Source organism: Pseudophryne corroboree, chromosome 5 (genome assembly GCF_028390025.1).
Source record: "Pseudophryne corroboree isolate aPseCor3 chromosome 5, aPseCor3.hap2, whole genome shotgun sequence".
NCBI lineage: Eukaryota > Metazoa > Chordata > Amphibia > Anura > Myobatrachidae > Pseudophryne > Pseudophryne corroboree.
Window position 1 is genome coordinate 343,921,705 of NC_086448.1, and position 15,564 is coordinate 343,937,268.

Consider the following 15,564-nt stretch of genomic DNA (forward strand, 5'->3'; position numbering starts at 1 on the left):
AATGCTTTTTAAAATTGAACAAAGCAGGTGAATTTGCATTTAAATAATTATGTCTGAAATAGGAAACGGGGCAATTAAATGTATTTTATCAATTAAGCTAATAACTCCTTTTCAGTACAGTATGTAGTATTGACTCTTGATGTGTTCATATCCTATGTCTGTATTGGATTTACTGTTACAATAACTTCAAGCTTGTTGGCAAAATCCTATTAGGATTATCCTGCAGTGTAGTATGTGACTTCCCATCACAACCCGTGGTCCTTTGAGTTGTCCTCAGGAGCTCTGTTTGGATAGTAAGGCTACAACTGCAGCCAGCTATTTGTATGCAGGTATCTTTGCTTACATATGAGAATCATTATTTCCATTGGATTCTACAACTCTGAGCCATTAACGCATCAAGGAAAAAGTTAATTTCCCTAGCCTTTTATTTCCTGCATGTGAAGCTTCACTCAAGAATCCTTTTGTAAGTTGCCAATGCCATATTGTGACATGTGTGATGAAGATAAATGCATATGTAACTAGTTGCCAGTGGTAAGTCAGTGATCATACTATTTTATAGTATATCTTGTTTGTCGCTACTACAATTTCTCTATCGTCCTAGTGGATGCTGGGGTTCCTGAAAGGACCATGGGGAATAGCGGCTCCGCAGGAGACAGGGCACAAAAAGTAAAGCTTTTCCGATCAGGTGGTGTGCACTGGCTCCTCCCCCTTTGACCCTCCTCCAGACTCCAGTTAGATTTTTGTGCCCGGCCGAGAAGGGTGCAATCTAGGTGGCTCTCCTAAAGAGCTGCTTAGAGAAAGTTTAGCTAGGTTTTTTATGTTACAGTGATTCCTGCTGGCAACAGGATCACTGCAGCGAGGGACTGAGGGGAGAAGGAGTCAACTCACCTGCGTGCAGGATGGATTGGCTTCTTGGCTACTGGACATCAAGCTCCAGAGGGACGATCACAGGTACAGCCTGGATGGTCACCGGAGCCGCGCCGCCGGCCCCCTTGCAGATGCTGAAGACAGAAGAGGTCCAGAATCGGCGGCTGAAGACTCCTGCAGTCTTCTAAAGGTAGCGCACAGCACTGCAGCTGTGCGCCATTTTCCTCTCAGCACACTTCACACGGCAGTCACTGAGGGTGCAGGGCGCTGGGAGGGGGGCGCCCTGGGAGGCAAAATGAGTACCTATAAAGGCTAAAAATACCTCACATATAGCCCTAGAGGCTATATGGAGATATTTAACCCCTGCCTGATTTCTCAAAATAGCGGGAGACGAGCCCGCCGGAAAAGGGGCGGGGCCTATCTCCTCAGCACACGGCGCCATTTCCTCTCACAGCTCCGCTGGTCAGGACGGCTCCCAGGTCTCTCCCCTGCACTGCACTACAGAAACAGGGTAAAACAGAGAGGGGGGGCAAATTTATGGCGATATTTTTATATAACAAAGCAGCTATAGGGGAGCACTTATTATAAGGCTATCCCTGATATATATATAGCGCTTTTGGTGTGTGCTGGCAAACTCTCCCTCTGTCTCCCCAAAGGGCTAGTGGGTCCTGTCTTCATTAGGAGCATTCCCTGTGTGTCTGCTGTGTGTCGGTACGTGTGTGTCGACATGTATGAGGACGATATTGGTGTGGAGGCGGAGCAATTGCCAAATATGGGGATGTCACCTCCTAGGGGGTCGACACCAGAATGGATGCCTTTATTTATGGAACTACGGGATAGTGTCAACACGCTAAAGCAGTCGTTTGACGACATGAGACGGCCGGACAATCAATTAGTGCCTGTCCAGGCGACTCAAACACCGTCAGGGGCTGTGAAACGCCCTTTGCCTCAGTCGGTCGACACAGACCCAGACACAGGCGATGACTCCAGTGGTGACGGTGACGAATCAACCGTATTTTCCAGTAGGGCCACACGTTATATGATTTTGGCAATGAAGGAGGCGTTACATTTAGCTGATACTACAGGTACCACTAAACAGGGTATTATGTGGGGTATGAAAAAACTACCTATAGTTTTTCCTGAATCAGAAGAACTAAATGACGTGTGTAATGAAGCGTGGGTTGCCCCTGATAAAAAGCTGATAATTTCAAAGAAATTATTGGCATTATACCCTTTCCCGCCAGAGGTTAGGGAGCGCTGGGAAACACCTCCTAGGGTGGACAAGGCGCTAACACGCTTATCTAAACAAGTGGCGTTACCCTCTCCTGAGACGGCCGCACTTAAAGATCCATCAGATAGGAGGATGGAAAATATCCAAAAAAGTATATACACACATGCAGGTGTTATACTACGACCAGCTGTAGCAACTGCCTGGATGGGCAGTGCGGGGGTAGTTTGGTCAGAATCCCTGATTGAAAATATTGATACCCTGGACAGGGACAATATTCTACTGTCGTTAGAACAAATAAAGGATGCATTTCTTTATATGCGTGATGCACAGAGGGATATATGCACACTGGCATCACGGGTAAGTGCTATGTCCATTTCGGCCAGAAGAGCTTTATGGACGCGACAGTGGACAGGCGATGCGGATTCAAAACGGCATATGGAAGTTTTGCCGTATATAGGGGGAGGAGTTATTTGGAGTCGGTCTATCAGATTTGGTGGCCACGGCTACAGCCGGGAAATCCACCTTTCTACCTCAAGTCACTCCCCAACAGAAAAAGGCACCGACTTTTCAACCGCAGCCCTTTCGTTCCTTTAAAAATAAGAGAGCAAAGGGCTATTCATATTTGCCACGAGGCAAAGGTCGAGGGAAGAGACAGCAACACGCAGCTCCTTCCCAGGATCAGAAGCCCTCCCCGGCTTCTACAAAAGCCTCAGCATGACGCTGGGGCTTCTCAAGCGGACTCGGGGACGGTGGGCGGTCGTCTCAAAAATTACAGCGCGCAGTGGGCTCACTCGCAAGTAGATCCCTGGATCCTGCAGATAATATCTCAGGGATACAGGTTGGAATTAGAGACAGATCCACCTCGCCGTTTCCTGAGGTCTGCTTTACCAACGTCCCCCTCCGAAAGGGAGACGGTGTTGGAAGCCATTCACAAGCTGTACTCTCAGCAGGTGATAGTCAAGGTACCTCTTCTGCAACAAGGGAAGGGGTATTATTCCACTCTTTTTGTGGTACCGAAGCCGGATGGCTCGGTAAGGCCTATTCTAAATCTGAAGTCCTTGAACCTGTACATAAAGAAGTTCAAGTTCAAAATGGAGTCACTCAGAGCAGTGATAGCGAACCTGGAAGAGGGGAACTTTATGGTATCCTTGGACATCAAGGATGCGTATCTCCACGTTCCAATTTACCCCTCACACCAGGGGTACCTCAGGTTCGTTGTACAAAACTGTCACTATCAGTTTCAGACGCTGCCGTTCGGATTGTCCACGGCACCTCGGATCTTTACAAAGGTAATGGCCGAGATGATGATTCTTCTTCGAAGAAAAGGCGTATTAATTATCCCATACTTGGACGATCTCCTAATAAGGGCGAGGTCCAGAGAACAGCTAGAGATGGGATTAGCACTGTCTCAAGAAGTGCTAAAACAGCACGGGTGGATTCTGAATATTCCAAAATCCCAGTTAATGCCGACAACTCGTCTGCTGTTCCTAGGGATGATTCTGGACACGGTTCAGAAAAAGGTTTTTCTCCCGGAGGAAAAAGCCAAGGAGTTATCCGAGCTTGTCAGGAACCTCCTAAAACCAGGAAAGGTGTCTGTACATCAATGCACAAGAGTCCTGGGAAAAATGGTGGCTTCTTACGAAGCGATTCCATTCGGCAGATTCCACGCAAGAATTTTCCAAAGGGATCTGTTGGACAAATGGTCAGGGTCGCATCTTCAGATGCACCTACGGATAACCCTGTCTCCAAGGACAAGGGTGTCTCTTCTGTGGTGGTTGCAGAGTGCTCATCTATTGGAGGGCCGCAGATTCGGCATACAGGATTGGATCCTGGTGACCACGGACGCCAGCCTGAGAGGCTGGGGAGCAGTCACACAAGGAAGAAACTTCCAGGGAGTATGGACGAGCCTGGAAACGTCTCTTCACATAAACATTCTGGAACTAAGAGCAATATACAATGCTCTAAACCAGGCAGAACCTCTGCTTCAGGGAAAACCGGTATTGATCCAGTCGGACAACATCACGGCAGTCGCCCATGTGAACAGACAGGGCGGCACAAGAAGCAGGAGGGCAATGGCAGAAGCTGCAAGGATTCTTCGCTGGGCAGAGAATCATGTGATAGCACTGTCAGCAGTGTTCATCCCGGGAGTGGACAACTGGGAAGCAGACTTCCTCAGCAGACACGATCTTCACCCGGGAGAGTGGGGACTTCATCCAGAAGTCTTCCACATGCTGGTAACCCGTTGGGAAAGACCAATGGTGGACATGATGGCGTCTCGCCTCAACAAAAAACTGGACAGGTATTGCGCCAGGTCAAGAGATCCGCAGGCAATAGCTGTGGACGCGCTGGTAACGCCTTGGGTGTACCAGTCGGTGTATGTGTTTCCTCCTCTGCCTCTCATACCAAAAGTATTGAGAATTATACGGCAAAGAGGCGTAAGAACGATACTAGTGGTTCCGGATTGGCCAAGGAGGACTTGGTACCCGGAACTTCAAGAGATGATCACGGAAGATCCGTGGCCTCTACCTCTAAGGAGGGACTTGCTTCAGCAGGGTCCCTGTCTGTTTCAAGACTTACCGCGGCTGCGTTTGACGGCATGGCGGTTGAACGCCGGATCCTAAAGGAAAGAGGCATGCCGGAAGAAGTCATTCCTACTTTGATTAAAGCAAGGAAGGAAGTAACCGTGCAACATTATCACCGAATTTGGCGAAAATATGTTGCGTGGTGCGAAGATCGGAGTGCTCCGACGGAGGAATTTCAACTGGGTCGATTCCTACATTTCCTGCAATCAGGATTGTCAATGGGTCTCAAATTGGGATCTATTAAGGTTCAAATTTCGGCCCTGTCGATTTTCTTTCAAAAAGAATTGGCTTCAGTCCCTGAAGTCCAGACCTTTGTTAAGGGAGTGCTGCATATACAGCCTCCTGTGGTGCCTCCAGTGGCACCGTGGGATCTAAATGTGGTTTTGGACTTCCTAAAATCTCATTGGTTTGAACCACTAAAAAAGGTGGATTTGAAATATCTCACATGGAAAGTGACCATGCTTCTAGCCCTGGCTTCTGCCAGGAGAGTGTCAGAATTGGCAGCTTTATCTTACAAAAGCCCATATCTGATTTTCCATTCGGACAGGGCAGAACTGCGAACTCGTCCGCATTTTCTCCCTAAGGTGGTGTCAGCATTTCATCTGAACCAGCCTATTGTAGTGCCTGCGGCTACAAGTGACTTGGAGGACTCCAAGTTACTGGACGTTGTCAGAGCATTAAAAATATATATTGCAAGGACAGCTGGAGTCAGAAAATCTGACTCGTTGTTTATATTGTATGCACCCAACAAGATGGGTGCTCCTGCGTCTAAGCAGACGATTGCTCGTTGGATCTGTAGCACAATCCAACTTGCACATTCTGTGGCAGGCTTGCCACAGCCTAAATCTGTAAAGGCCCACTCCACAAGGAAGGTGGGCTCATCTTGGGCGGCTGCCCGAGGGGTCTCGGCATTACAACTTTGCCGAGCAGCTACGTGGTCAGGGGAGAACACGTTTGTAAAATTTTACAAATTTGATACTCTGGCTAAGGAGGACCTGGAGTTCTCTCATTCGGTGCTGCAGAGTCATCCGCACTCTCCCGCCCGTTTGGGAGCTTTGGTATAATCCCCATGGTCCTTTCAGGAACCCCAGCATCCACTAGGACGATAGAGAAAATAAGATTTTACTTACCGATAAATCTATTTCTCGGAGTCCGTAGTGGATGCTGGGCGCCCATCCCAAGTGCGGATTATCTGCATAAGTTGTACATAGTTATTGTTAACTAATTCGGGTTATTGTTAAAGGAAGCCATCTTTCAGAGGCTCCGCTGTTATCATACTGTTAACTGGGTTTAGATCACAAGTTGTACGGTGTGATTGGTGTGGCTGGTATGAGTCTTACCCGGGATTCAAAATCCTCCCTTATTGTGTACGCTCGTCCGGGCACAGTACCTAACTGGAGTCTGGAGGAGGGTCATAGGGGGAGGAGCCAGTGCACACCACCTGATCGGAAAAGCTTTACTTTTTGTGCCCTGTCTCCTGCGGAGCCGCTATTCCCCATGGTCCTTTCAGGAACCCCAGCATCCACTACGGACTCCGAGAAATAGATTTATCGGTAAGTAAAATCTTATTATTGTGTATAAAGTATTTGTGTACATGTGTCTTCTGCTTGTAACAATTTGTTTTGAAATTGTATTTGTATAAATAACACTATATCAAGAAGTGTAATATACTGTCGCGGTTTCCTTTATCAGTGAGTTGCTGATTTTTTAGTGTTACATTTTTCTAGCTCACTCACCGCTATCATGATAGAAAATGGGGACAGATCCAGAAGTGGATGGTAGTTATGCATGTGTGTTCCCTGTGAAACATAACGTGTTGGATTGATGTGGATTACTAACATAACATACAGTACATATCCTCTGTGTTTTATGCAGCAATGATTATGCTTGATGAACATTTTTATTTCCCTTATGGATTCTCATGTTTGATAAAGAACAATTTTTTATATGTTAATTTCCATTAGGATATTAAGGTTGTTGCGTTACTGTTTTATTTATGTGTATCATAAGCATCATCTTGAACACCGTTCTTAGAGTAAATAAAAGTGCCTTATTTACAGTTTAATGGTAAGATAAGTTGTGAAGTTCTCTTACACAATAAAATGCAATATATTAGAGGAGTATGTACAACTTTAAGTGCATAATCTTTGTCTGCGTTTTCATTTACTGGAAAGAGTATCTAATACCGTTGCAATGAATTATAGATTCTCCTGCTCTTAGACATAATCTCTTGTCAGGACCTGTTTGATTTGAAACAAGAACCTCGCAGCTCTGTGACATAATCCATAAATAGTGTACAACTTTTGTTAAGAACTCTAGAGTAAAAGTGCATTTTTGAATGTTGCCATACCATACTAAACATGGATTTCACAAGGGATCTGCAGTTAATGCTTTTTGCAAAAATTGAGAATTTATGATTACATTGTGATTAGCTGAATTAAAATAGGTTTCTGTATAAAATTAATAGACCATCATGGCCAGCTATTTAAAGTTTAACTAAACATATGGTCGACATGCATTATGTCGACAGGTCCAAAAAAAGTCGATGATGTGAAAAGGTCAACACAAGTGTTTTGGCCTTTTTGAGGCCACATCATGTATATTCAATGTTATGTGACCACAGTCTGTACACAAGTATACCCTTGCGGGCTCGCTTTGCTTACCATGCTTTGGGCAGGCAGGTTGCTAATCCCAATCGTAGTCCGCGTGTATAGTAAATTATGCAAATGTTCGTATAACATAAAAACACCCAAAAATGTGTCGACCATTGTCTTGTCAAACTTTTGTGCCTGTCAAGCTTTTGCACTATCAACCTTTTGTCCCTATCGACCTAATGCATATCAACCTATTGGCTATCTACCTCGATATTGTAGATCTAACATCTACATACCCATTCTTACATACATCAGTATGTCCTGTGGACATACTGATGTATGTAGTTAAGTGGATCCCATCCTTTTTTGAATCACAGCACCCAAAAGTATCAGCATTTTTTCATGTCACCCTTAGGCCATAAATTTCTTACTGAGAATTTCTGAAATGTGTTTTTTTTTTTTAAATTAAGTCAATTCTGGTTGCCTGTAATTCTTAGGTTCAGTTGTGTGTTGGTGTACAGCGTTGCGCTTCTGTTAGTCCACAGATTTTATGATTGGCAGCTACCAGCACTGGTTTTGCCTATCACATCGACCATAAATAATCTGATTTTGTTCTGCACTTCTGCAAGTTTCCCATGGCACCCAGTTTGGGAACCACAATTTGACAGGGAGCCCGTGTGAACAAGCCTTGTGTTACTTAATAATAATTGATTAACTGTGCATTCAGCCTCCAAGTATGTTTAAGGTAGCCCCTCTGCCTGTGCAGCCTAGCTGCGAAGGCAGACGCCGGGCTGCCATGTTTTGGGTCACAGCGGCTGCGCGTGACGCCACCCACCCGCCCTGCAAACGGTCTGGACACATGTTACGTTCACTGTACTTGGTACTCCTGGAACTGGGCGGATGAGCCCTAAGTACAGGAACGTAATGCTGCAATAGATACAGAGCTCGGCAGCAACCCCTACGGAAACCTGACTCCGTTGTCTCACCCTCGTCCGTTTATGCCTGCGAGACTATAGTTTCTTGGGCCCACGGCAGCCACGTTTGAAGGGCAGGTTAAGTCTGCCCAACTCCGATGCCCTCCGGTCTTAGTTGGAGACAAGGCGTAAACTGAGACGGGATGATGACAAGGGGAACCTCTAACTAAAGACAGAAATACAGAGTTAGGGGCGCTACAGAACTACATGAAAGTTTGCGCGGCTCAGCCGCCAAGATTAACCGCAAAGGCAATGCTGTCCACACGCCTACATGATACTGTCGTATACCGGCGAGGACAGCCAACGCAGAACCTCTGCAGAAACTCCAAAACAAATATAGCAAGACGCTGCGGCCTAGGCCGAGGGATGCGGCAGAGCCGCTACTCACGAAACCGGTACGAATACTGGCAAAAGGACAGGAACCCCCAAAGTAGCTGACACAGGCTCTCAGGACCGGAGGACAGGCAGAATCCCAAACGACAGACTGGTGGACACCAAGAAGCCAGATACTGGATCAGGCACAGACAAAGCCACAGGACTTCTGGACAGGAATGCTTCAAGGCAGGATACTGGATCAGACACTGGATTCCTGGACAAGAATGCTTCAAGGCTGGAAGCAGCTAGACAGAAGCTATCACTGGCGTCTGTGTAATGCACTGAGACAGAATATAACAAGGATTTCTTCCAATCACAGCAGGGACCCTAATTAATTATGTCGTGCAGCTGCCCTGCTGCACGACTCCAAACTTACAAGTGCAATTAACAGACAGGTGAGGCTAAACGTATGGAAACAGGCTGCAATTACACAGACTCACCACCGGCGGCCAACAAGAGTCTTCTAAACCAGAGCAAAGGGAAATCCTGGCCTGCAAGAGAACTATAACATAAAATACATGAACAGGAATGAACCACTGTTTGAGGTTCATAACAGTACCCTCTCCTTATGGGTGGACACCAGACACCCCATGACACCCACGGGGAACAGAAACAGAAGTATAACATAAAATACATAACCAAAATGCAAAACAGGAATGAGCCACTACCATGGCTCATAACAACACACCTCCATTGTCCGGACCGCATCCCCCCCAACATCGCACAACAACGCTAAAACGATGCCCCGTCCCTGTCCCCCGCCAGGACTTAGACTGCGATTGCTAAATAGTGATTTCCGCACTTCACCAATTCATGCTGATCGGGCCTATTGTGCAGTGAGCCTTATTGATGTAATCTGTTATTAGCTAAGCATGCAACTAGTGTCGCAAAAAACAGAGTTTTACTGGGAAGTGATGCATTTGCTTCCGGGCACAGTCATATAAGGGTCACTTCACGGATGTCTTTACTACCTGTTTCTCTAACGTCCTAGAGGATGCTGGGGACTCCGTAAGGACCATGGGGATAGACGGGCTCCGCAGGAGACATGGGCACTTTAAGAAAGAATTTAGTTCCTGGTGTGCACTGGCTCCTCCCTCTATGCCCCTCCTCCAGACCCCAGTTTGATACTGTGCCCAGACGAGCTGGGTGCTTTTCAGTGAGCTCTCCTGAGTTTACTGATAGAAAGTATTTTGTTAGGTTTTTTATTTTCAGGGAGCTCTGCTGGCAACAGACTCCCTGCATCGTGGGACTGAAGGGAGAGAAGCAGCCCTACTCTCTGAAGCTAGGTCCTGCTTCTTAGGCTACTGGACACCATTAGCTCCAGAGGGATTGGAACGCAGGATCTCACCCTCGCCGTCCGTCCCGGAGCCGCGCCGCCGTCCCCCTCGCAGAGCCGGAAGATAGAAGCCGGGTGAGTATGAGCAGAAAAGAAGACTTCACAGGCGGCAGAAGACTTCATGATCTTCACTGAGGTAATGCACAGCACTGCAGCTGTGCGCCATTGCTACCACACACCTCACATACTCTGGTCACTGTAAGGGTGCAGGGCGCAGGGGGGGTTGCCCTGGGCAGCAATATACACCTCTTATTTGGCAAAAGGAGCATATATACAGCTGGACACTGTATATATGCATGAGCCCCCGCCAATTTTACACTTTTAGCGGGACAGTAGCCCGCCGTCGAGGGGGCGGGGCTTCTCCCTCAGCACTCACCAGTGCAATGTTTTTCTCCACAGCACCGCTGAGAGGAAGTTCCCCGGACTCTCCCCTGCTTATACCACGGTAGAAGAGAGGGTTTTAAAGAAGAGGGGGGGGCACAAAATTCGGCGCAGATAATAACAGCGCTACTGGGTAAACATTAAATTGCTGTGGTTTTTCCTGGGTCATATAGCGCTGGGGTGTGTGCTGGCATACTCTCTCTGTCTCTCCAAAGGGCCTTGTGGGGGAATTATCTTCAGATGAGCATTCCCTGAGTTTGTGGTGTGTCGGTACGTGTGTGTCGACATGTCTGAGGTAAAAGGCTCTCCTAAGGAGGAGATGGAGCAAATGTGTGTGTGAGTGGTGTCTCCGTCGACAACACCGACACCTGATTGGATATGTGAAATAAAGTGCTGAGGTAAATTTATTGCACAAAAGATTAGAGAACAGACAGTGAATCTACACAGGTCTGTCCCTATGTCGCAGAGACTTTCAGAGTCTCACAATGCTCACTATCCAAAATAATAGACACTGATATCGACACGGAGTCTGACTCCAGTGTCGACTACGATAATGCAAAGTTACAGCCAAAACTGTCAGAAACGTATTCAATATATGATTATTGTAATAAAAGATGTTTTGCATATCACTGATGACTCATCTGTCCCTGACACGAGGGTACACATGTTTAAGGGGAAGAAAGCTGAGGTAAATTTCCCTCCTCTCATGAAGAAAAAGAGCGGGAATCTCCAGACAAGAAGCTTCAGCTTCCCAAAAAGAATTCTTAGGGAGTATCCTTTCCCTACTAGGGCCAGGATACGATGGGAATCTTCCCCTAGGGTGGACAAAGCTTTGTCACGTTTACCCAAAAGGTAGCGCTGACTTAACAGCTATCCTCAGGGATCCTGCAGATAGCTTGCAGTAAAAGTACTTTGAAGTCCATTTACACACATTCTGGTACACTACTCAGACCGGCGATTGTGTCGGCATGGGTTTATAGCGCTGTAGCAGCGTGGACAGATACCTTATCAGCGGAGATTGAAACCCTAGATAAGGATACCATGGTATTGACCCTAGGATATGTGTGTGTGTGTATGTGTGTGTATATATATATATATATATATATATATATATATATATATATATATAAGATGCTGTCATATATATATATATATATATATATAAAACATGCCCAAAGAGACATTAGTCTACTGGGTTCTAGAGTCAACGCTATGTCGATTTCTGCTAGAAGTGTCCTGGAGAACATGCAATGGACAGGTGATGCCGACTAAAAGAGGCATATGGAAGGTTTACCTTACAAGGCTGAGGAATTGTGTGGAGAAGGGCTCTCGGACCTGGTCTCCACAGCTATAGCTGGTAATTATGATCTATTGCCTTATATTCCCTCACAGCCTAAGAAAGCACGACATTATCAAATGCAGTCCTTTCGGTCGCAGAATAACAAGAAAGTACGAGGAGCGTCTTTTCTTACCAGAGGTAAGGGTACAGGGCACAGCTAGTTCCCAGGAACAGAAGTCCTCCCCGGCCTCTACTACATCCAACGCATGACGCTGGAGCTCCGCTAAGGGAGTCCGCCCTAGTGGGAGCACGTCTTCGACTATTCAGCCACATCTGAGTTCACTCACAGGTGGTTCCCGGGGCAATAAAAAATTGTTTCTCAGGGTTACAAGCTGGAATTCGAAAAGGTGCCTCCTCGCCGGTTTTTCCTTATCGGACCTACCGTCTTCTCCCCCAGGAAGGGAGATAATATTAAATACAATTCACACATTGTATCTCCAACAGGTGGTGCTCAAGGTTCCCCTCCTGCAACAAGGAAGGCGATATGACTCAACCTTGGCTGTAGTCCCGAAACCGTACGGTTCGGTCAGGCCTATTTTTAAAATTAAAATCTCTGAACCTATACGGGAAAAGGTTCAAATTTAAAGTGTAATCCCCCAGAGCGATCATCGCCAGCCTGGAAGGGGGGGATTTGATGGTGTATCTAAACATAAAGGCTGCATACCTTCATGTTCCCATGTATCCACCCCATCAGGCCTACCTGACAATTGCAGTACAGGATTGTCATGACCAATTTCAGGGTAATTGGCGGAAATAATGGTGCTCCTATGCAAGCAAGGAGTCACAGTTGTCCCATACTTGGACGATCTCCTAATAAGGGTGAGTTCAAAAGAGCAGTTGTTGAACAGCGTGTCACTTTCGCTGAAGGTGTCACAGCAACACGGCTGGATTCTCAATTTCCCGAGGTCACAGTTGGTTCCTATAACTCGTCTGCCCTTCTTTGGTATGATTCTGGATACAGACCAGAAATGGGTTTACCTTCAGATAGAGAAGGCCCAGGAACTCATGACTCTAGTCAGGGACCTATTGAACCCAAGACAGGTGTCAGTGCATCACTGCACTCGAGTCCTGGGAAAAACATTCCCTTCAGCAGGTTCCATGCGAGGACTTTCCAATGGGACCTACTGGACAAGTGGTCCGGGTCACATCTACAGATTCATCAGTTGATCACCCTATCCCCCAGGGCCACGGTATCTCTCCTGTGGTGGCTGCAGAGTGCTCACCTTCTAGAGGGCCGCAGATTCGGCATTCAGGACTAGATCCTGGTGACCACGGACGCGAGCCTCCGAGGCTGGGGAGCAGTCACACAGGGAAGAAATTTCCAAGGTCTTTGGTCAAGTCAAGAGACTTGTCTTTACATCAACATATTGGAACTAAGGGCCATATACAACGCCCTATGTCAAGCGGAGACCTTTCTTCGCGACCAACCGGTTCTGATCCAGTCAGACAACGTCACCGCAGTAACTCATGTAAACCGCCAAGGCGGCACAAGGAGCAGAGTGGCGATGGCGAAAGCCACCAGAATTCTTCGCTGGGCGGAGAATCATGTAAGAGCACTGTCAACAGTGTTCATTCCGGAAGTAAACAACTGGGAAGCAGACATATGCTCCTACGGAAGAATTCCATCTGGGACGTTTCCTTCACTTCCTACAAACTGGAGTGAATTTGGGCCTAAAACTTAGGCTCCATTAAGGTTCAGATTTCGGCCCTATCCATTTTCTTTCAAAAAGAGTTGGCTTCTCTACCAGAAGTTCAGACGTTTGTAAAAGGAGTGCTGCGTATCAGCCTCCTTTTGTGCCTCCGGTGGCACCTTGGGATCTTAACGTGGTGTTAAGTTTCCTAAAGTCACACTGGTTTGAACCACTTAAAACGGCGGAGTTAAAATATCTCACGTGGAAGGTGGTCATGTTATTAGCCCTGGCTTCGGCTAGACGTGTGTCAGAATTAACGGCTTTGTCACATAAAAGCCCCTATCTGGTTTTCCATATGGATAGAGCAGAATTGCGGACCCGTTCACAATTTCTGCCAAAAGTGGTATCATCTTTTCATATGAACCAACCTATTGCGGTGCCTGCGGCTACTAGTGACTTGGAGGATTCCGAGTTACTTGATGTGGTCAGGGCTTTGAAAATTTACGTGGCCAGAACGGCTAGAGTCAGGAAACTGAAGCGCTGTTTGTCCTGTATGCATCCAACAAGATTGGTGACCCTGCTTCAAAGCAAACTATTGCTCGCTGGATTTGTAACACGATTCAGCAAGCGCATTCTACGGCTGGTTTGCCGTTACCAAAATCGGTCAAGGCCCATTCCTCTAGGAAGGTGGGCTCTTCTTGGGCGGCTGCCCGGGGGGTCTTGGCACTACAGCTGTGTCGAGCTGCTACTTAGTCGGGTTCAAACACTTTTGCAAAATTCTATAGGTTTGATACCCTGGCTGAGGAGGACCTCATGTTTGCTCAATCGGTGCTGCAGAGTCATCCGCACTCTCCCGCCCGTTTGGGAGCTTTGGTATAATCCCCATGGTCCTTACGGAGTCCCCAGCATCCTCTAGGACGTTAGAGAAAATAAGATTTTACTTACGGGTAAATCTATTTCTAGTAGAGGTTGCTGGGCGCCAGTCCCAAGTGCGGACTTCTTCTGCAATACTTGTATATAGTTATTGCTTCAATAAGAGTTATGTTATAGTTGCATCGGTCTTGCACTGATAATATGTTGTTTTCATACTGTTAACTGGGTAGTTATCACAAGTTATACGGTGTGATTGGTGTGGCTGGTATGAATCTTGCCCTTGGATTAACAAAATCCTTTCCTTGTACTGTCCATCTCATCTGGGCACAGTTTCTCTAACTGGGGTCTGGAGGAGGGGCATAGAGGGAGGAGCCAGTGCACACCAGGAACTAAATTCTTTCTTAAAGTGCCCATGTCTCCTGCGGAGCCCGTCTATGCCCATGGTCCTTACGGAGTCCCCAGCATCCTCTACGGACTACGAGAAATAGATTTACTGGTAAGTAAAATCTTATTTTCTTTCTACTTTCATGTTGGTGCTTCATTAAAAGCTATTAATTGAGGGCTATAACTATACTTTAATGTATAACATAAGGAAGTAGCATAGTATGTAATCCAGTCCCTCACCACAAAAGTTTGTGCAATTGACATGTAGATGTGTGAAATCTTCATTAGAATGCTGAATACACCAACATACTGTGCATCTTCAGGTTTTGCTTATGGGCAGTTCTATGAAAATATGGACATAGAGCCTAAACCATAAGACAACACAGTGTTATGGAACTACAGCACAAATGCATAAGACCTCTATTGAGGGTCTTCTGCCTGCAAAAGCCACCTGTTATTCCTTTAGTGTTCGATGCACACTGCGGTACTTAGGATGCCGCCAGGTTTTATACCTTCGGCAGTAGAGCCTTACACAATTGGCTGGAGACCATAGGGTAGGAGGCTAGTGCAATATATGAGAGCCCGAAGGGATTAGACTGGAACATGGGGTTAAGGACAGGACTGAGTTTGGACCTCAGCAAAGTCAGGGGAGGCAATAAAGCTTGCAGTCTCTGTACTTGGAAGCAAACAAGTGGTTAAAAAACATTGGAACAGGGCAAGGCAAAGCTAGACAGGCAGAGTATCCACAAGACAGGCATGCGGTGCTGGCACCTGGAACACGGACCAGCAGCTTATACCAAAGCATAAAATATAATCGGCAGCAAGGAGCTGGCCTGACTGCCTTATAAGGGAGATTCACCAGTCAGTGCAGCCAGGGGAGGAAAGGCTTCTGATTAGTAAGTAGAAGCATATGCAGCGATGCACGTGCACTAGAGGTCTCTACTCGATAAATAGCAGTCCAACTGCCTGGCATCCTGGTTGCCTGGCAACAGCAGCC

General features: G+C 46.7%; 1 protein-coding gene across 13 annotated transcripts in view; it reads left to right on the forward strand.

Annotated features, from left to right (window-relative positions):
* Positions 1 to 15,564, forward strand: part of LRRFIP2 (LRR binding FLII interacting protein 2) — a 276,779-nt gene that overhangs the window by 98,332 nt on the left and 162,883 nt on the right. For 7 of the 13 annotated variants that reach the window (XM_063922583.1, XM_063922587.1, XM_063922586.1 and 4 more), the window contains exon 4: positions 6,408 to 6,458. The exons of the other annotated variants lie outside the window; for them this stretch is intronic. In XM_063922583.1, the coding sequence (XP_063778653.1) occupies positions 6,408 to 6,458 (51 nt within the window). The remainder of the gene's footprint in view (positions 1 to 6,407; positions 6,459 to 15,564) is intronic. 13 annotated transcript variants of the gene reach the window in all.